The 21,681-nt window shown below is 40.6% G+C and overlaps 1 protein-coding gene and 1 non-coding gene across 2 annotated transcripts; one reads left to right on the forward strand and one right to left on the reverse strand.

Moving 5' to 3' along the window:
- Positions 1–1,583: 1,583 nt before the first annotated feature.
- On the reverse strand, positions 1,584–21,667 carry MPHOSPH10 (M-phase phosphoprotein 10). The gene is made up of 11 exons (XM_041753005.1): positions 21,415–21,667; positions 18,350–19,025; positions 17,656–17,804; positions 16,996–17,167; positions 14,670–14,811; positions 13,740–13,807; positions 11,605–11,742; positions 9,588–9,698; positions 3,462–3,569; positions 2,175–2,405; positions 1,584–1,816 (listed from the first exon to the last, which is right to left on the reverse strand). Exons 1-11 carry the CDS (start codon positions 21,522–21,524, stop codon positions 1,667–1,669), a joined length of 2,055 nt encoding a protein of 684 aa, XP_041608939.1. The 5' UTR covers positions 21,525–21,667; the 3' UTR covers positions 1,584–1,666.
- On the forward strand, positions 19,368–19,474 carry LOC121490322. Its single transcript, XR_005987627.1, has one exon. It is a non-coding gene; the product is annotated as a U6 spliceosomal RNA (small nuclear RNA).
- Positions 21,668–21,681: the final 14 nt, after the last annotated feature.

The following is a 21,681-nucleotide window of genomic DNA, read 5'->3' on the forward strand; positions in this document are numbered from 1 at the left end:
AATAATAGATACAGAAGAAATTCAGTTAGAAACTCACAAATGGTAGGACACCTGGGTGGCTCAGTGGTTGAGCATCTGCCTTTGATTCAGGGTGTGATCCCAGGGTCCTGGGATTGAGTCCCACATCAGGCTCCCTGCAGGGAGACTGCTTCTCCCTCCACCTATGTCTCTGCCTCCGTCTCTCATGAAAAAATAAAATCTTTAAAAAAAAAAAAAAGTGAATGTATAGACACACCTCACCTAGAGGTGAGGGGAGAAATGAAGATAAAAGGGATTCAAACTATGCAAACATCAAACTGCCCTTGGACAGGTAAAGTGAATCATCACTCCAGGATCAAACATTCTAATCCTGATGAATGATTATGAAAGACTCAAGGGAAATAGAACTAAGATAGCAATTGAATGGGGACTGGCAAACTGAATTAAAGAAAGCAGAACTTTTAGAGCCATATAACAGACAAATCACCACTAAAACAAAATGACACTTTCACTAAGGCTAGAAAGAGATCCAGGGTTCCTCAAACTGTTTAGAAGGCAAATGCTGGGATGCCTGGGTGGCTCAGTGGTTGGGCATCTCAGTGGTTGGGCTCCTCAGTGGTTGGGCTCAGTGCCTTTGGCTCAGGACGTGATCGATCCCACAGTCCCAGGATCAAGTCCCACATTGGGCTCCCTGCATGGAGCCTGCTTCTCCCTCTGTCTCTGCCTCTCTCTCTGTGTGTCTCATGAATAAATAAAATCTTTTTTTAAAAAAACAGAAGACAAAGATACAATAGTGAAGAAAACTCTCCTGAATAAAACTTCAAACAGATGACAATTCAGTATTAACTGGTGCTTCATCTAGCCCTTGCCAACCCGGTTCTAATCCTGATGTGGCCTGTTTCTGTATTGGGAAGCAGAAATGCAGAAAGTATACATCCATGGGCTCTTCCTGACTGACTGTTCCATGTAGATGAAAAACCAGGGCTTTCCCTGTTGCTTCAGGAGAAGCTGTTCTCGTTTTCTACCCTTGAGGTAAGGCTCACGGCATTTCCATCAAAGCATAATATGAGGTCCTATCAGACAAAAAGGCAATTTTCCCTGGATGGGAAGGCAAGTACCTGGTAGTCACAGAAGACTCACCACACTGCCAGCCTACCTTCCCTGCTGTGTCCAGCTACTATCACATCTAGATCATACCTGCTCTCTATAAATCTGTGTGTGGTACTCTACAGCCTACATGAAGGCTTCGTTCAGTTGGATGGGAGATCACCCCATAAGGAGAAAGATGGAAAGCCCATGCACTATTTTGTGAAAGGATGACAGGGCAGTGAGGAAGAACATCAGGACCCCAAAGAGTGAGGACCTCTGCCGTGGACAGCTGCTTGTGACGGGGATGGCTGGCTCCTGTGCCCTGGTGAGCCTGCAGGCTGGCTCCTGCTCACTGGCCTTTACCTAGACCCCAGCGAGGACTCGTGTGGAAAGGGCCGAGGGAGCTCAGTCCAGCTTCACACCCAGAGGAAGCAACTCAGGGCTTTCCGATGTCAGTCTGAGTTTGTCTTTTCAAAATGAGAAATTCTCAAATATAAGCTGTCTATACAAAAAAAAAAATTCTCAAAAATTTTATTATAAGAGAAAAATGACAGAATATAAACTTACACATTAATATTTACATTATATTCAAAATATATTACAGCTTTAATTTATGAACAGAAATATCCTGTCTTTTCTTCTTTTTCTTTTCTGTTTTCTTCGCGTCAGTGATTTGCATTTTTACTTGATCTTGTAATTTAGAAAAGAATGCTTGAGATGACTTTAAGGCTTTGTCTTTACCTTCATCCTGCAATTAAAAATAATAACACACTCATGCTATAAAATTTCCAAAAACTGAGAATTATGAAAAATCACACCAGTTAGCACAGACGTATCAGTATCACATGCATTCTATGTGGTTGCAATGTTCTTGTAATTTAAGGCAGGAGGGAGTGGAAGACAACTGCTGCCAGGCCCCAGGAGCTATGAGGGCCAAGAGTTTCTGGCTGTTATCCAGCCAGGGGCCAGAAGCCTCTTGCTGGGCAGGCAGGTGGCAGGCAGGCGACATCAGCAGGCTGACACACAGTGGAGTGGATGTCACACACTGATTCAACCGCCATCCCCATGAAGGCCCCCTACAGCAGATTTCTTTCCTGCATCCTTACCTTTAGCAGCGAAGCTTTGCCTGTTTTGGTCAGCTGTTTTAACTTCTCTGAAGCTACTGCCCTTGTGTATTTTCCCGCTTGGTCTGGGTTGTTCTTTTCAAGCAGTTTTCTCCGCTTTTCCTTCTCCTTCAGTTTCATATGCTTTTGATATTTCTTTTTCCTCCGTTCTCGTTTCTTGTCTGTGGCAGTTTTCTCAGCAGCTGTTTTTACATCTCCAGCTTTATTTTTTTCCTATTAAAAATAACCCCCAGCATAGTAGTTAATCTAACTTCACACGACTCAGAAGTTAAAAGACCAGCAGTTCCACAAAGCATGGCGAATGGTGTATCACCACCAGGAGGATGCAGTACCCACCTGCACTCCAAAGAGCTTAGGGAGCTCAGCTCTGTAAGACCTGGGATGCACTCTTTGACAAGCAGATTCTCATAATGGCAGTTCAGCCCCCAAAGCACATTGCAGAGGTGGCCTGGAAAGCTGGGGTATCAAGCTGATGGCCCCAGAAGCAAGCCCCCTCCAGCACTAAGGACTTCAGATGGGCTTCTGGGACTACCTTGGCACTAAGCTGCTGAGGACAGCCACTAGGTGGCAGGAGGGTTTTACAGAAACAGAAGGGAAACATCTATCCAGTGAGGATCAATGTCCTCTTTCCTCCCCAGCTGCCAGCCTATCCTGCCACGGCTGTCACCTGTAGAGGTAGCAGAGGTTTTGAAGGGGTGGGAGTGGGTGCAGCAAGGCAAGTGTGGAGGGACAAAGAGCCGCGCTGCTAGGCTGCTAGGCCAGCTGGGAAGATGACACCCGGCGGAAATCATTCCTGTGTAATGCATGAGCTTCAATGTTCGTGAGGCAGGGACTGCGTACATTTGGTATGTCTAACTTCTTCTAATAACCCAAATGTTCTATTCTAGACACCAATTTGATTATTGATGAGCACTAAATGAATACAACAATGGAGGAAAATGCTGATATTAAAGGATTACTGGTATATGAGCAACATAAACCATTAATTTTAAACCTAACATCACTGCTAGTATTCAAATTGGATTATAACAAGACACAGACATCAGATATTACAAGCAGTTTTTACAATAATTCTCATACCTCATAATATTTGGTTACAGAAGACTAATGTTTGAATACTATGTAATACTATTAGTTTGATTATACTTAGAAACTGCTGATCCATTAAAATAAAAACTACAAACTCTAGGATAAAGATGTTGAGTAGAGATCTAGCTATAAACTAACTTATAAAAAAATAAACGAAATGTTTCGACACTGGCTTCTTACCTTGACTTCCTCTGGGGCCAGGAGAGCTGCATCGCTTACGCTCACTGGGGCTACCTCCTCCATGGTTAAGGCTGGCAGATTTGACACAACTTTAATCTCTGGAACAGGCTAGAAAAATGACAACACATTTATTTATTTATATATTGTAATGATTTTATTTATTTGCGAGAGACAGAGAGCAGGAGCAGGAAGAAGAGGTAGAAACAGGCTCCCTGGAAGGGAGCCCAGTGCAGGGTTCAATCTCAGGACCCTGGGATCATGACCTGAGCCAAAGGCAGCCACTTAACCAACTGACTCACCCAGGCACCCCAAGACAAGTCAGAAATAGTCCTTACATAAAATATTTATATTGTGAACCTATTATTTTTTTAAACATCCTTTAAAATTTACTTTATTATTTTTTATTTAGTAGTTCATCACTTACATACAACACTCAGTGCTCATCACAAGTACACTCCTTAATCGTCATCACCCATTCAGCCCACCCCCCACCCCTCCAGCAACCCTGTTTGTTCTCTATTATTAAGGTGTGAACCCATTAATTTAAGGCATAATATACAAAATACTTTATGGAGAGGGTCCTGGATGGTTCAGTCAGTTTAAAGTCTGACTCTTGGGGATCCCTGGGTGGCTCAGCAGTTTCGCGCTTGCCTTTGGCCCAGGGCGTGATCCTGGAGTCCCGGGATCAAGTCCCGCGTCGGGCTCCTGGCATGAAGTCTGCTTCTCCCTCTCCTCTGCCTGTGTCTCTGCCTCTCTCTCTATGTCTATCATAAATAAATAAGTTAAAAAAAATAAAATAAAGTCTGACTCTTGGTTTTAGCTCTGATCATGACCTCGAGTCATGAGATCAAGTCCTGGATCAAGCTCCTTGTTCCACAGGGAGTCTGCTTGAAGATTCTCTCCCTCTGCCCCTCCCCACCTCACTCACTCTCAGTTAAAGAAATAATTTTTAAAAAAAAGCTCTCGTAGGTTTAAAAAAAATAAAATATTTCAAGGACATTATTTAAAATGTGAGATGGCTAACAGCAAAAGTCGGAAGTGGAATGACGGCAGTGTTGACGGGCAGCATGAGCTGGTTGAGGAATCTTTTGATATCTGAGTACTTTAGGTCTTCTCTGACTCACTACTGCACCAAGAACACTTACTCTACACTTTTGCAGGACATTTATGCCATATTGAAACACCAGTTCTCTTACCTATTACTGAACTATTCCCATCTGCCACGGATGTGGACATTTCAAACAATCCTATCTAATGTTACAAAGAATCTACTGATTTTTGTGAATATTATCCTATCTGTGGTTATGGAAAAAAGGCTTTAAGAAATATATAAAAAGAGGGACGTCTGGGTGGCTCAGCAGTTGAGCGTCTCCCTTCTGCTCAGGGCATGATCCTGGGATCTGAGATCAAGTCTCACATCAGGTTCCCTGTGGGGAGCCTGCTTCTTCCTCAGCCTGTGTCTCTGTCTCTCTGTGTCTCATGAATAAATAAATAACTCTTTTATATAAAAAAAAGAAATATAACAGAAAGAGGTACAAATAAAAATGCTTATCACAATAAGAGTCAAAATAGACTACTTAATAAAACAAATTTTCTCATCTGCCAGTTCCTCTAAACATAGCTTTGTAAACAGAAAAATGATACAGAGCTGCTCTGGAAAACTAAAATAGTACTGAAATAAATCAAACCTATTAATTATATAAAGGGGAAATTTTATGAAATGCAATGTTAACTGAAGAGTCTTTTTTTTTTTTTGGAAGAACTGTCCAGGAAAAGACAGAAATTAGAACAGGCTTCATACTGACCTTGGTAATAGCAGAACACTAGTGATTATTTACCTAACACCTACACTAATGCTCTTTACATCTAATTCCCGCACATCTCTGAGAACACCAGGGGACACGAATGGGGACTCTGTCGGCTAGAGAATAAAAGATGGAAGTGTGGGACATAGCAGATGCCGTGGAGAAAACATGAGACTGAGAAGAGAGGAGCTCTACTGCAGTGTCACTGATTTCTTCGCACACCCTTTTCCTTACCCTACTCTTGGCCATATTCCAGTTAACCAGGCAGATGTGTGTCCCAGGAAATTTTAGAAAGAATGAAAATAATCCATACGCACAACAGGATCTTGGATTCTAACAAAAAAACTTCAGAGTGTGAAAGAAATAATTTCTTCCACTGTTCACTTATTTATTAGGAATACTGTGTTCCATTCTACCAATTTAAAGAGAAATACAGAAAAAATGCAAGACAGCCCAGAAAAAAAACAAAACAAAAAAATGATCAACAAGGTTTTGTGAAGCAGGAATCGTGAAATACCAAACTAAAAATAAAAGAAAGTTCATTATTAAGGGAAACTTACACCGAAAATTCTACATTTCTAAAAGAGGACTAAGGAAGGCTTTTAAACTGGGGCTTGTAGACTTAAATACATTCCTCCTTCTTCAATTCCCAAGGTTCTAAGGAAGGTCTGAATACTTCCCCATGCCAAGTTCCATGCTAGTGTGACAAAATACATTTATGCTGGCTTGGAAATGATGGGACAGCTAGGTGGGCTCAGCAGCTGAGCATCTGCCTTTGGTTCAGGGCATGATCCTGGAGTCCTGGGATCGAGTCCTGCATCAGGCTCCCTGCATGGAGCCTGTTTCTCCCTCTGCCTGTGTCTCTGCTTCTCTCTCTGTGTCTCTCATGAATAAATAAATAAAATATTTTAAAAAAATGAGTAGGGAATGATTGGCAATTGACCAATGGCAATCATGGTGCTGTGAGGGAAATGAATGCAGGAAAGAGAAGAGAGTACTCAGCCTGACACCTCAGAGATAAGAAGGAGACAGCCACGGAAAGAAGGAAGTACATACAGCCTAGCAGGTGGAGAGGCTGGCAGGAAGGTATGTGGAAGGAGGCACTCTGCCACTGAGGGCACTGGCAGGCCACCTGTGTGGCTGGGGGACAGGAAACTATGGAGACCAGAGAGGTAAGAGGGAGCCAGATCACGTGGGGCCTTGTAAGGCACAGGAAGGAATCATGTTCTTCGCATCAGTAACTTTTTCACAGCAAGAGCTGCTGGCCAAGAGGGGTTAAGAATTCCTCTTTTCTTCTATTACACAGCCCACACTAGGCACTTTGGTATCCAAAGACTTCTGTCACCAAAAACTCCTGTCACCAAAAACTCAGTGTCATGTAAAGTACATCTGATTAACCAAACACACACACACACACAAAAAGGTGAGATATGCAGGTTCTCTGAGAAGACAAAACACCCAACCATCAAAGAACCAGAAGGATTTGGGTGATTAACTCTTCTGTATAGCTGAAAGGTGAAGCAATTTGCCTAATTCAGAAAGCTTGTTAGGGGCAGAATCTGACTCAGCTTTCTGACTTCTAGACTAGTCCTTGAGATTCATGACAGGTTGTTTCCAGAGAACATGAGGGACACAAGGATAATAGGCGAGCAAGTACCAAAAGGACTGGTCGGCAATGTTTTATGAGCTCACAGAGGGTAGTGAGATGGAAAAGAAGCTCTAAAAAGTAGAAAGGCACTGAGCCAAGCATGGTGGGAGTCAGACTAATCACTGGAGGTCTGGGCCTAGTACAGAACAGGACGCAACGGAGGAACATGGACCCACAGTTAAATCCAACCCTCCTAACCTCCAAATAAGCTTTGGTTTCCTCATCTGCAAAACAGAAAGAGTAGTATCTGCCTTAGTGTTTTGTGGATTAAGAGTTAATGGGCAGGAGCACTGCCATCATCAAGATGGCAACTCTGGTCAATCCGAACTAGCAACTATCCACAGACAAGAGAGCATTGTGAAAATCCCAGAACCTGAGGATGATGCTGAAGCAACCCTCTGGACCACATTCGAAGTATAGGAGAGGCTACACTCTCACCATATCATCCCAGGCCAGAACAGTGCCCCATTGAGAATGAGACCTGGCCTACGCCTTCTCCAGTGGAACAGAGCCCAAGGTGGCCTTTCAGCTCCCCAGCACTGCAGGATGCTTCTGGGCAGGCCCAATTGTGTCTGTGTCAGGAGGATCAGGGAGGGAAAATGTGAGGCTTGATCACTGGGGTTCAGACTGGGATGGAGAGCAAGGACAGGGCTTATAGCAATAGTACCTGGACCTTGGCAGACCACATTCCTCCTCACAGCAGTGCCCAAGGAGAGATCCTGGCCAGCAACCTCACCCATCTGTAGAGCCAAGCTGGTGCCCATGTCTGGCTCAAAGAAGTATCTGAACCCCCATGTTCACTGCAGTATTATTTACTATAGCCACGTCATAGAAACAATATAAGTGTTCATCAACAGATGAATGAATAAATACAGAGTGAAATACTATTTAGTCATAAAAAGAAGGAAATCCTGCCATTTGTGACAACACTGATGTACCCTAAGGCCATTATGCTGAGTGAGGAAGTCAAACAGAGAAAGATAAATACCTTACGATCTTATTAGGTAGGAAACTAGGCATGAGCGACAGGAGAATGGACCTTAGATATCCTGCCAGAGAGCCCCACCCAGGGACCACTACATTCCACCCATCAAGCAGTAGGTCTGGGGCTGCAACATCCCAGCAGAGGAAGAGTTAAGTTTGTTGCACTTACTGCACTTCTGCAGAAAGCAGCCACTTGTCCTTCTGTCTCTTTAACAGAAATAATGTTGCAGTTTCCCACTCTTGCAGGCATTCAGAATACATCTTGGGAAAGGACATGAGTACTTGGCTAATTGTTATATAATCCAGGCCTGTCACTCAAATGTTGCCACCCTAGGACCCACCCAAAAGGAAAAACTAATATAAGCCCACGCGCCCATGCACCAGTTTCTGGGGCCTTGTCTCTCTTGGCTGGCTCGCTCCTCCTTTGGAGGGTATTTAATAAAACTTTGCTTTACTTTCATTTTTCTGTCCTGGAATTCTTTACTGGGGCAGAGAAATAATGGTAGCTTCGTTCCTCTTCCATCTAACTCTTAGTAACAATCTCACTTAGATGTATCTAAAACAACCCAACTGATAGAAAACAGGTGGATGCGAAGCCAAAAGTACAAACTACCAGTTGTAAGTTCTAGGCATCTAATATACAGCAGGGTAACTACTGTTAACAGTATTTTATATTTCAAAGTTGCTAAGAAAGTAGATCTTAAAAGCTCTCATCATAAGGAAGAAAACTGCAACTATATAGAGTGATGGATATTAACTAAACTTACCATGGTAATCGTTCCTCAATATATTCATGCAGGTATGCCACACCTTTCAAAAGTTTATGCTAGGCCACTCTAAAAGACCTACATTAGTATCTGTTCTTGCTAAGTGAAAGAGATCTGAAAACATTTTTCACTTTTATTTTTAAAAAAAGGGAAAACAAAAATAGCATTCAGCATCTGTTCTGCAGCAAGCAGCTCTGCCCAGCTCCTTCCTCAGGAACTACACTTGGTATCTCAGCATTAAGTCACTAGAGCTTTAAACTATGTCTGTGAGCATCTGTGCTTTATCTCAATTTATTTGCGCATCCATTACAAGATTGGTCCTGAAGTATCAGAAAAGCCTACAACAGATTATTTTTGGGGTCTAAAATGCTCAAAAAATTTTCCATTGAATGAATGGTAATTGCTTCTTTGCTTTACCCCATTTAGTCTTGCTTCATGTGCTTTCCGATGGTGGGGGAACCTATGTATCAAACCATTGTTGTACATCTTAAACCTACAGTGTTACAGATCTGTCTTAATAAAACTGGGGAAGAGGGGTTAATGTACATAAAGGACTTAATATGGCACAGAGCAGGTATCCAAAAAATATCAGGTACAGACACCACAGGTCTCCAAACCACCTGCAGGATGGAAATAAAACAGAAGACTGAACAATAAGAAAGAGTAAGAAATGAAGAGACCCTGTGGCTAAGACTTGAGGCCTGGGAAGGGTCCATTTGGAGATCAGGCTGGATCAGCAGACAAAGCCAGACTTGTCTGGGATTAGATGTGAACCATCCTCAAGAGAGGCCCTGCATGTAATTTACAAGGAATTCCTACAGGTTTGTATCCTAAAACCAAATAAAGAGTTAGCTTCACAAAAGCTCAGAGGAATTAAGGTCACATCTGCTCTGACCACACAATGAAATGTTAACACACTTACTGGTTTAGGGATGAAGTGAAAGTTTGAGAGGGCATCCAATTTTAAGAAGAGAGAATCCATCATCTTCTGAATTTCTTTGTGCTCTGGATTTTCTTCTTCTGCCGTTTTTTGCTTAGAAAATAAGTTCAGCAACATCAGAATGAGCAGCTTAATACACATCACAGAACAAAACACAAGAGTCAATAAGGTATAGTCCATTTCTCAACACCAAGGCTTCAGCTCCAAAGACACATTACAAGGCAGATTTAAAATTATCAATACCATGATGGTGCCAGCACCAAAGAAGTGTGACGTGCACTTTAGGAGCTGCAGCAACCCCTACCTCTATGATTTAGAACTTATAATTCCCTTGGTACTGATTTCTATCAAGAACTAAGCCACTCCCATGAGGATGGCTATCATTAAAATAAAAGGGGAGCTAGGTAACAAGTATTGGGTGCTGAGGAATTAGAATCGTTGTGCAGTGCTGGTAACGATGTAAAATGGTGCAGTCACAACAGAGATGAATGAGAGAGCTCCTCAAAAAGTTAAACGGAGAATTGCTATATGACCCTGCAATTCCATCCTTAGATAAATACCCGAGAGAATGTAGAAAGAGGTTCTCAAACAAATACATGTAAACATCTATTCAGACCGGCACTATTCCCGGCAACCAAAAGGTAAAAACAGCCCAAATGCTCACAATCCCCTTTTCCCTCTGCCCGTAATATTTATTCTAAAAGGCTAAGACTGTTTTTATTTGCTTTTTTATCAAGGCATAACAAAACAAAACAATACACACCAAAACAGGGAAGCAACTGGCTCTTTGCCTCAACAACCTTAATGCCTGAGACGCATCGGGGTCTGTTTCCAATTTCTGTCATCAAAGCCCACTTTCAGCCACATCTAAGCACTTGCCACTGCTTCTTTATTTTAACTTAATTCATTTTTAAAAAAATCTTAAACACGTTGTTTGCTTCAGCCCAGAGAATAATGGCTGTGAAATCATACATAAACAACAAGAAGTTCATTCATGTGCTGTGTACCATCACCTTGCTTATCACCTCCAGGATGGATACCAAACTCTGGTAAATACTCATCATCATCCCCAAACTCTTAATGGAATGGGTCTAGAATCAGCCTAAATTAAGTCCATACCCAAAAACTTGAGAACTGGCTGATGAATTCTAAGACATAACTATCATTTACAGAGCTGGTACAGCTGTCGCATTACATATTTAATTTTTAACTCTCATGGTTACAAAATACTTTCTGTATTTACTAAATCCTCTCATGCCAGGCAATGTTCAGTAACATGTTCCTTCAACTAGCACTGTGGGCTGCAAAACCACCAGGAAGAATTAATTCAAATCTTTCCAAATCTTCAACTTAACAGTGGCATTGAGGGCACTGATGACTATTGCTGCTAATGTGACGTTAATTAATCAAATCTGGCAGAAATCTTAAATGGCTTTTGCAAATAAAATACTCTCTCCCCAAGCACGTATTGACCACATTCTCAATAAATCAAATGTGAAGGAATAATTCCATCACTATATTGGTAATATAGTATTATGGGAAATAAGGCTCTGTCCTACTTAACCAGGTAGTTCTTTTAAGAATCTAACTGAAAAGAAACAAGAATCAAAAACCAAATAACCCCCAGACCTAAAAATCTGAATGAATTCACAGATTATGTTCTATCTGTAACTTTTACAGTATGAATGAGAACTGATTTTTAAATTGTAGGGCTACTATAATTGGTGAAAAGTTAGTAATTAGCTGTGGAACAATTAGGTGACTAATGACTAAATGCAATACAAGCTCCCCTACCCCCCTCACATTCAGTGGTAGTATTATAACCCCTCTATTCCTAACATACTCTGTCTCACATTTAAATAAGGTGAGCCAAGAGCTCAAGATTCCTTTCATGAATTTCAGCCAGGGTGAAATTGGAACTTAATTCATTCAACCAGCAGAGCTGGTTCTCCACTTCTTTTTTTAAGTAACAATGGCTTTGCCTTCCAGGCTTCCTTACCTGGTTGAGTTTGATGTATTCCTGCTCATAAATTTCAGCAAGGCTCAATTTGCTCTTCTCATGGTCTAACGTTAAACGTTTTTTATATTCATATGCATCCTCTTTAGGTTTTTCTTTACGTACTACATCATCCCAAGCCTGCAATATGAAAGGCAGAAGGAACATAAATTAATAAAATCCATCATTTCATTCTAGACTCATCTCAGACTCTTCTTCTGGAATATTTATGGTCAGTCTAGAGCAAGTAAATTATAGCAAAAAGTAATTAATTTCAGCCTGTGAAATGATATTCAAGTCACAGAAAATAAGTATTACAAAAACCAAAGGGATGTTACTTTCCTTTTTGTTGTTTTAAATGCATTTTTCACCTCGTTACCAACTTTAATTCCTCATTTCCCTATCATGTTGTTTAAAAGTCAACACCTGAGCTTGTCTTGTTGACTTCAAATTTAAGGACACTCCACATATAGTACTCACCCTTCAAATTCTTCCTATCTCAAGCAACCATTATACATGCTTTAATTGTACCATGCCTTATTGTACCTGTCATACACCCAGTTTTAAGTTTATAAAATAAGATCAATTCTTTTTTTCCATAGGATAGATATTTATTGAACACCTGTGCAGCAGACCATGTAAATGCCATTTTTAATATTCCCTGACCCATCTCTTAGCTCACCCCTAGCTGCAGGTAGACAGTGTCTGTACATACTAACAGCTTCCCATCTCAAGCTGGGACTCTGCTTCTTATCCTGCAGGTTTTCTGGAATGCCAAGGGATCTTGCCTACCTACGTTCCAGGCAGCTCTAAAGTGTCTAGGACTTAACATGCCAGAGGCAGTTCTCAACCAGTTAAGGACTGATAAATATTCCAGCAGATCAATCCCTGGTGGGATAAATCTGAGACAAATTCTACACAGATCCTCAGGGGTCCCCACAGCAGGGTTCATTCCCAGTTGCCCATTGTGATGGTTAATTTCAAGTGTCAATTTGGGTGAAGGGATGCTCAGATAGATGGTAAAACATTATATCTGAGTCTGTGCTGATGTCTCTGGAAGAGATCAGTATTTGAATTAGTAGACTGAGTAAAGAAGATGCCTTCACTAATGCAGATGGACATCATTCAATCCACCAGGGCCCAAGCAGAACAAAAAGGTGAAGGGAGGGTGAATCTGCTTTCTGCTTGAGCTCGGACATCCATCTTTTCCTGCCCCTGGACATTAATGCTTCTGGTTTTTGGGCCTTGGACTTAGACTGGAACTTATATTATTAGCTTCCCTGGTTCTCAGGATTTGGGACATAGCATTTCTGGTTTTCTGCTTACAGACAGCAAAGCATAGGATTTCTCAGCCTCCATCATCGTGTGCATCCTTTCCTTTCCCAACCTGGGTTACTGAAACACTTTTCAGTATTTAATTTTAATGTATCAATTGTGTTTTTTATTGTCTTTTTACACTTTTTTTTTTTTAAGATTTTATTTATTTATTTGACAGAGAAAGAGAATGCACAAGAAGGTGGAAGGAGGGACAGAGGGAGACAGAGAAGCAGGCTCTGCTTAGCAGAGAGCCCCATGTGGGGCTTGATCCCAGGACCGAGACCATGACCTGAGCTGAAGGCAAATGTTTAACCGACTGAGTCACCCAGATGCCCCTCTTTCTATTATTTTTAAGTGATTACTCTAGGAATCTAAGATCAATTCTTAAACAAAAACTTTGCTAGGTTTTTAAGATTTGAAAAAAAAAAATCTTTTATCCTGGCAGATACTATGCCTACATGAGGGGTCCCATGTATGACCGTATCAGGTCAGAATCAGTCACCATATCTGTTTACCCTCCACCAGCCTCGCTCAGCACCACCGGACAGATGAACAAGGTGCAAGGAAGACTGGCAATGGCTCTGGCTACCCATTTGTCAGGCACAATTGCCTGTCTTTCCAGAGCACTAGAGAAAGGCAATGTCTCACACAACAAAAGATAAGGATAGTATAGACTTAGTGAGTAGTTTTAGGGCTTCGAGTGAAGAATTGATACAAACAAAATTCCTATGAAAACAGAGTGTTGGTACTACTCCCAAAATAGTCTCATAGTATTTCTAAAAATTTCAGTGAATTTTAAATTAAATTTCATTCTTACTGACCTGATCTCTTATCCTCTGCTTAATAATATCTTCCAGTTGAAGGGTGGTTTCTTCTGTGATCACAGGTGCTAAAAGAAATGTAACATGTACTCATTAGGTAGTTATAAACTAGACCAATCCTTCTCAAAAGGTGTTCCTTAAACCAGCACCATCAACACCTGGGAACTTGTTAGAAATGTGAATTCTTGGGCTCCATCCCACATCTCTTAAATCAGAAAAGGGGAGGGAGAGGGCCACCTATCTGTATTTAAGTAGCCCTTCTGATGCTCCCTCTAGTTTGAAAAACACAAAACTAGAGAATATCTGGTAATAAGTGCTAATACTTTTATTTCATGCACCCAGGTACTCCCTCTTTTTTATTCTATCTGGAACTGAATAAAATGGAAACTCATTTTGACTTCATAGGTATAAGAGGGAATTTGATGAGATGAGCAGGGTTTCTGTCTAGAGCACACAAATTAATCAGAAGACAATTACAGCAGGCATCACACACAGATCACTAGCAGAATGGATTATGGATTACATATTAGGTACACTTTAGGCACTCATTAGTATATTAGTAATTCCTGGATGAATTAACAGTATCATGCCTATGTAAGAGAATGTCCTATTTCTTAGAAGATACATGTAAAAGTACTTATGAGAGAAGTGTCATGATATTAATGTTACTTTCAAATGATTCAGAGGGAGAAAAGTACACATAATCACATACATAAGGCAAGGAACGCAAATATGGCAAAAATGTTAACCAGTGAATCCAGGGGAATGGCATATATGTTTGTTGTACTATTTTTTCAACTTTCCTATGTGTTTATAAGCTTTTAAATTAAAAGTTGAGGGAAAATAAGTATCACTTTGAATTTTTCGATGAAATAAAACCATAGGAAAAAGCATGGAAACACACTTGCAGGAGCCAGTGGGCTCACATACCCATGCGGACTGCATGATCAAAGTGCAGAGTCTCTTCTAGAAGGCTGTTCTCTGGTCGCTTTTGAGCTGTCACTTCCCCTTGAAGCTGCCAAGGTTTTTTTTCCAACAACTCTTTTTCTAAAGATGCAATTTTTTCATTCATCTAAGAAAAAGATAAAAAGTTATTACACATTTAAGAAAATCAGGCTTATAGCTAAATAAAAGCAACTAACATCTTCACAAGCACAAAAACAACTGATTTTTCTTCAATACGTTTATTTTGTTCTTGTCATTTTATTACTAAGCCAACAGTTGAGTTACTCTTCCTGACACCTGAGGTGGGCTGAGTAGCTGCAGATGACCTCTTTCCCTCTCTGATTTGAAATGCCATGTTTATAATATACTGAATTCCCCCAGAAGAATTTGGGTAGATTTCTGGACTCTATTCTAGTCTAATGATTCATAAGCCACTATCAATTTTAATTATCACAGCATTCCAAGATGAATTATTAGCACGTTAGTAACTGAAGAAGTCTCTTTTGACCCCATACCCCCCCATCCAAATTATCTCTAACTACTAAAAGACATCTATGGTTTTACATTGTACAGAATGCCAATCTTCTCAGCTGCCTTACTGAATTCCCTTATTTTTCCTAATCACTTTTAATTCATCTTAACACTCATTTCAGTTTTTACCACTTATTTTTCTCTTTTGTAGTTGCACTAACACTTCTACAAGGACATTAGCTAACAGTGATAACAGTAATAGTGGACATTCTTATTCTAATTTTAAAAGGATATTTCTAGAATTTTACCACTAAGCATGACAGCACCTTTTACTACAAGTGAAAATTAGAAATGGATCCTGAATTTCATCAAATGTCTTTCTGACATATATTAAAAGAACCATATGGTTTTCTCCCTATTCCGTTCTCCTCATTCTGTTATTCTATTACAACCAAGAATTACATTAATAGATTTTCTAATTCCGAATCAAGGCAATGAGGCCCACTGGGTTGTGGTGGTGTTAGTCTTTCACGGTTATTTTGGATATTTACATCACTATTCATAAAGAAACTGTGTGTGAGTGTTTTAATGTCAGGTTTGGGTACCATGTTATTACAGCTTCACAAGAAAAAATGTTTGGAAGCCTTACTTTACTCTTTTTATGTGGGAATTGATTAAACAATATTCAATCATGTATTTCTTGAAAGTTTGATATAATTCCCCAGTAAAACAGAACTTAAAGATTTTATTTATTGATTCATGAGAGACACACAGAGAGAGGCAGAGACAGAGGGAGAAGCAGGGACCTCACAGGAAACCTGATGTGGGAGTCGATCCCTCGACCCAGGATCACATCCTAGGCCCAAGGCAGACACTCAACCGCTGAGCTACCCAGGCGTCCCTCTCTTATTTTTTTAGAGAAGACATAGGGAAGGAAGGACACTGACTCAATACAATTTTTTTCTTTCCCAATGTTTCTCTACCCCCTCCTTCAAATCTTCTCTCTTTTCTGGGGACAATCTGACAATCATGAATTCAACTGAGATTCTCTTTTTCTAGTAATTCTACTGATATCCTTGATATATTTGATTATTTACCTAGTCTCATTCCTAATTGTGTGATATAATTTTAAGGTGGTTAAATAGTAAAGGCAAATAATTGAAGCCAGGCTATATCTATTATTTGCAAATAACACTTCATTTGTCCGAAATCATGTCACAAGGAAATAATTTTTATCAACTTCAGAAGATGTGTTTGAGATGGCATTAATTAAAATTTAGACTATGTGGAGCCATCTACAGAATACCTCAAAGCAGCTCATAAGCTACTAAGAGAGGTTCACAGGACAGCTAATTAAGAAAAACATGCCATTAGGTATAAAGAAACCAGGGACATTAGGAAAAACAAGTTTTTACACAAATCGAAAGCCACAGATTGGGAAATGCAGCACTGACTTTTACAAATTAGCTACCTTCTATATGGGCATCTCTATATAGTGTCCAGTAGAGAGTAGCAGCAAGATTTTTGTTTTGTTTTTTATTTATTTATTTTTTTTAATTTATGACAGTCACACAGAGAGAGAGAGAGGCAGAGACACAGGCAGAGGGAGAAGCAGGCTCCATGCACCGGGAGCCCGACGTGGGATTCGATCCCGGCTCTCCAGGATCGCGCCCTGGGCCAAAGGCAGGCGCTAAACCGCTGCGCCACCCAGGGTTCCCTTGTTTTGTTTTTTAAAAGATAATTACACATTCCGCCAAGAACTACAGAGCAGATTAGTTATCTGTGAGTCTCACAGTCTTGATAAGCATATAAAAAAATTCCTTAAATTTCTAATTATTACCTTTTCCTGTCTTTTTTCAAAAGAGGATTTAACATCATCAGAATCTTTCTGTACATTTAAGATACTTGTATCCTCACTTTCATCATCATTTGGCAAAGCAAAGGTCACTCTTTTTGAGGTTTCTTTATGTTGTTTACTGTCTTCACTTTCTTCAAGGTCATTATCTTCATCCCTATAATACCAAAACACATATGAGAGAATAATACACTATTTTTCATTAGGAAAACAAAAACCAATTTTTCTAGTAACTAAAGATATTTTATATACCTAATGCAAATAGTCAGAATTCCAAAGTCATTCAGTTATTAAGGAACAGAAGATATTATTTAGGTGAAATAGACCAAAGAGTGTGCTATTTCTATAATTATAGAAAGTAAATTATTCCTCAATCTATAATATAAATGTATCCACAAAAGTAAAAGTAAGGTATTTTTAGTGGCACAAAAAGCAAACAAAAGCTCCTTGTAACAAAGGCCTGATTTCTACTGCCAGTGATATTTATCTTCACTAGGTGATCTCAAATGAGACTTTCTTCTGGCTATCTTGAGACTATCTGATCTTAGAGAATATAACTACATAAGACAAACATATTTGACAACTATGAGTACACACATATATTGGGTGGCTCTAGCTTCAATGTAAAGGATTCAAAATACTCACATTTCAGAAATGCTCTCTTCTTCTTCATCAGCAATTTCTTCCTCTTCTTCATTTGAACCCAGTTCATCATGAACACTTGCTAGGTCTTCATCACTTTCAACTGGATCAAAGAAGTCTTTGTATTTGAGGTTTCTGGAACTTTTACCTGACTAAAGTAAAAAAGATGTTTCAAGTTTTCAATTAAGAACAGATTAAGACATTAAATCATATATATGTGTATGCATATTACATAAAGGGAACTGGCAACTGACAACTTTATCATAAAGCCCTAAGAACTACTAGACTATGAGAAACTAGAAGAAAGCATAGATTCATTTATAAACAATTAAGACAAAGCACAGTATTCCTAATGCTAAAGCTTTTAACCATAATTATTTCTGAAATATCCCTGCCTACAGTATACAAATGTCTTCCTCTCCCTATTATTATTTTTAGTGTTTGGTGAGAATATGTTTGAGGGAAATTCTAAACACCTCTAACATGGGTGATTAAGGTTCTTATGCTACAGTATTCTGTGATAAGGAAATGATAGCTTTGGTTTAATTTTTCTAATCCATTGTTCTCAACTGATGTAAATATTTCACTCATGCTCTGGTTGAGTTTTGAGGTATTTTAAACCTCCTCTCAAGAAATAAAACAAAATCTAATTTTAGGGAGGTAAAAAGTCCTTCCCTCTTTCCCCCAAAAACTTTACCTTAGGTTTTTGACTTCCAAACAGTTCTCCTTCATCTTCATCAGAATTAATGTCTTCAAAAAAATCAATATCTTCCTCTTCCTCATCATCTTTCTGTTGTTCTTCCTTTTCCATGTTTTCTAAAAAGGTCTCCATTTCAGATAGCTTGAAAAATTTATCATCTACCACCGACTTCTCTCTTAGTTTCCTAGGCACTTTGTCTGGCACCTTGCTTTGTTGCTCCAATTTGCTAATGTCAAAATCAAGATCTGAATCTTCATCACTGAAAACTGGACTTTTCCTCAGATCAACTTTGCTCAAGTTTTTAGCTCTCTCATCCCCTTTAGGATTATTACCACTCAGGTCAGCCACTTCCTCCTCCACCACATCTTGTTTGAGGGCCTCCTGGCCATCAGACTCCACCTCTGAGCCATCCTCTTCACACTCTCGCTCTTCAATCTCTGGAAGAAGACTGATGTCTTCATCTTTAATGGTTTTGCTAACTGCATTCTGGAAGTACTGTAAAATTGGTTCATTTTGCAATTCTAGTTGTTGCCAAATCTGCTCATCATCAAAATTGTCTATCACCAGTTTTTGTAACGGACTTCCGTGCATCCTGTCATTCTCTAATATTTTATTAAAATCATAAAGTACTTTTGTTAATGAAGTGAAGTTTGATGCCAATTCATCTTGAATCCTATTAAGGGAGCACAGGGAGAAAGTTTAAAGAGATTTATAATTACAGGCAATAATTTCACAGCACTGTGAATTAAAAAGAACCCCGACTCTTGTGCAAAATCTAATTTGAACGAAATGTCAATTTTAAGTATAGAAGCTGGCCCCGAAGAGTGTATTATCTTGCTAAAGAGCCACATTAATATAATAAACGAAGTGTCTGTGAAATCTGCTGTATAGATTTTAGGCAGAGATACTACTATGCACCTCTTTGCCTAAAGATATATAGTGAATCTCAGCCTTAAATGCTCAACTCTGCTATATTATATGCCACTCCATTCGCTCAGCCAATGGTTAACACTTGGTGCTCGCTTCGGCAGCACATATACTAAAATTGGAACGATACAGAGAAGATTAGCATGGCCCCTGCGCAAGGATGACACGCAAATTCGTGAAGCGTTCCATATTTTTTAGTATCCCAATCTTCATTGTTGTACATGGAAATAAATTGGTTTTGCATTACAAAAAAAAAAAAAAAAAAAACACTTGCTTTGGCAAGAGTGCTCAGAAAATAACCTCTCTGAAGATATGACATCTGAAATGAGACCTGTATATAAGGAGATGGTCTTTAAAAGATCTGGAAACATATATTCCAAGCAGAAAAACATTGAAAACAAATTTCCTAAGATGGAAATGAGCTTGGTGAGTTTGAGGAACAGAAATGCCAGTGTGGCTACAGTGTGTTGAAGGAGGCAGAAGGCCAGGGAGGTAGATGGGAGCTGAATTAAGGCAGGGCTCAGAGATAGAGTCTGCGGTTTTAAGTGTAAAGAGAAGCCATCAGAAGATTTTAAGCAGAGTAGCAAAATGATATTAATTTACACTTTGAAAAGATGGCCAACGGAGGAAAAGGAATCAAAGCACAGTGACAAGGCTGACACAGCCATCCAGGCAAAGGATAAGAACTGTGCGAGAGTTAAAAATGCAGATGCAGAAAGAAGCAGTCAAACTGAGAATATAGTTTGAAGGACAGGATTTGCTGACGAATTAGTGGTAGAAATGAGAAAAATGAAGATATCAAGTAAATAATTATATGTGTGAACAACTGAAAAAACACAGATGCCATTTACTCAGATAGGGAAGGCAGGTGGTGGGAGCATGCGGGAAAAATTTCAGGGAAGGCAGAGCATAGCAAACAGAAACAACAGTTCTGGTCTGCCTGGGTGGCTCAGTGGTTGAGCGCGTGCCTTGAACTCAGGTCCTGTGATCCTGGGGTCTTGGTATGCAGTCCTAAACCAGGCTCCCACTATGGAGACTGCTGCTCCCTCTGCCTGTATCTGCCCCCTCTCTGTGTCTCTCATGAATAAATAAAATCTTAAAAAAAGAAAAACACTTCATTTTTTTTTTAATTTTTATTTATTTATGATAGAGAAAGAAAGAGAGAGAGAGGGAGGGAGGCAGGGACACAGGCAGAGGGAGAAGCAGGCTCCATGCACCGGGAGCCCGATGTGGGACTCGATCCCGGGTCTCCAGGATCGCGCCCTGGGCCAAAGGCAGGCGCCAAACCGCTGCGCCACCCAGGGATCCCCAAAAACACTTCATTTTAGACGTAAGAAATTTCAGATGCTGAGAGAGCAGATGGCTGTTGCCACTATGAGCTTGAAGCTCAAGGGAAAGGTCACGAGTGAAATACAAATCCAAGAGCCACACTTTCATAGATCCTACTTTATCAAGTCCTTCAACGAAATGCAAGGAACTTGAATTGGGAAGAAAAATGAAAGAAAGACAGTCCTAATTCTCAAGAAGCTCATCGAAGTGGGGCGGGGCGGGGGGAGGATAGGTAAACAGCAAATTTAATACTTTCTCTAAAGTATGATAAATAAGCACTGAGTGGTTTGGGAGCATGTTGGAAGATCAGCCGGCCTAGTGCGCTTCTGTGGGAAGCGCAGGAGTGCGGAAGTCCCAGGGGGAGCCTCTGGGAGTTAAAAATCGTGCCTAGTTTTGTTAGCATGCAGCCGACAGATCTGCACAATACAGCATTTTTTTTTTTTTAAGATTTTACTTATTTATTCATGAGAGACACTCAGAGAGAGACAGAGACATAGGCCGAGGGAGAAGCAGGCTCCCTGTGGAGAGCCCGATGCAGGACTCGATCCCAGGACTCCAGGATCATGACCTGAGCTAAAGGCAGACGCTCAACAGACTGAACCACCCAGGCGCCCCATGCACTGTACAACATTTAAAATTTAAATGTTTTGATGGGCTAAGGGAGCGTAAAGTATCTGGAATGTGGGGGAAACAGATGTAGGCTTCCCTGTATCTTCCCCCTACTGCAGAATTTGCAAAGGGCCAGCAGTCGGCACCCACGTGTGAGACCTGGGCGACACCCCCGAACCCAGGCTCTGTTCACTTACGTGAGAAAGCACTCTGGCTGGCCGGTGGCTTTACCGACCTCCTTCAGGCACCGCTCCAGGGTCCGTCGACGCCAGACCCGCGGGGCCATCGCGGTCCGCGCTCGGGGCATAGCGCCGCATGCACAGGGAAAGGTCCGACCGGAAACCGCGCCACAAAAACGCGCCTCGCGCAACCTGGGCCGGGGAGGAGAAGGTTCCGCGGCGCACAGGTTCCGGACACACCCCCTGCCAGAGCCAATGGCAGCGCAAGAACTTTCACTGGGCCGT

Source organism: Vulpes lagopus, chromosome 4 (assembly GCF_018345385.1).
Source record: "Vulpes lagopus strain Blue_001 chromosome 4, ASM1834538v1, whole genome shotgun sequence".
NCBI classification, from domain to species: Eukaryota; Metazoa; Chordata; class Mammalia; order Carnivora; family Canidae; genus Vulpes; species Vulpes lagopus.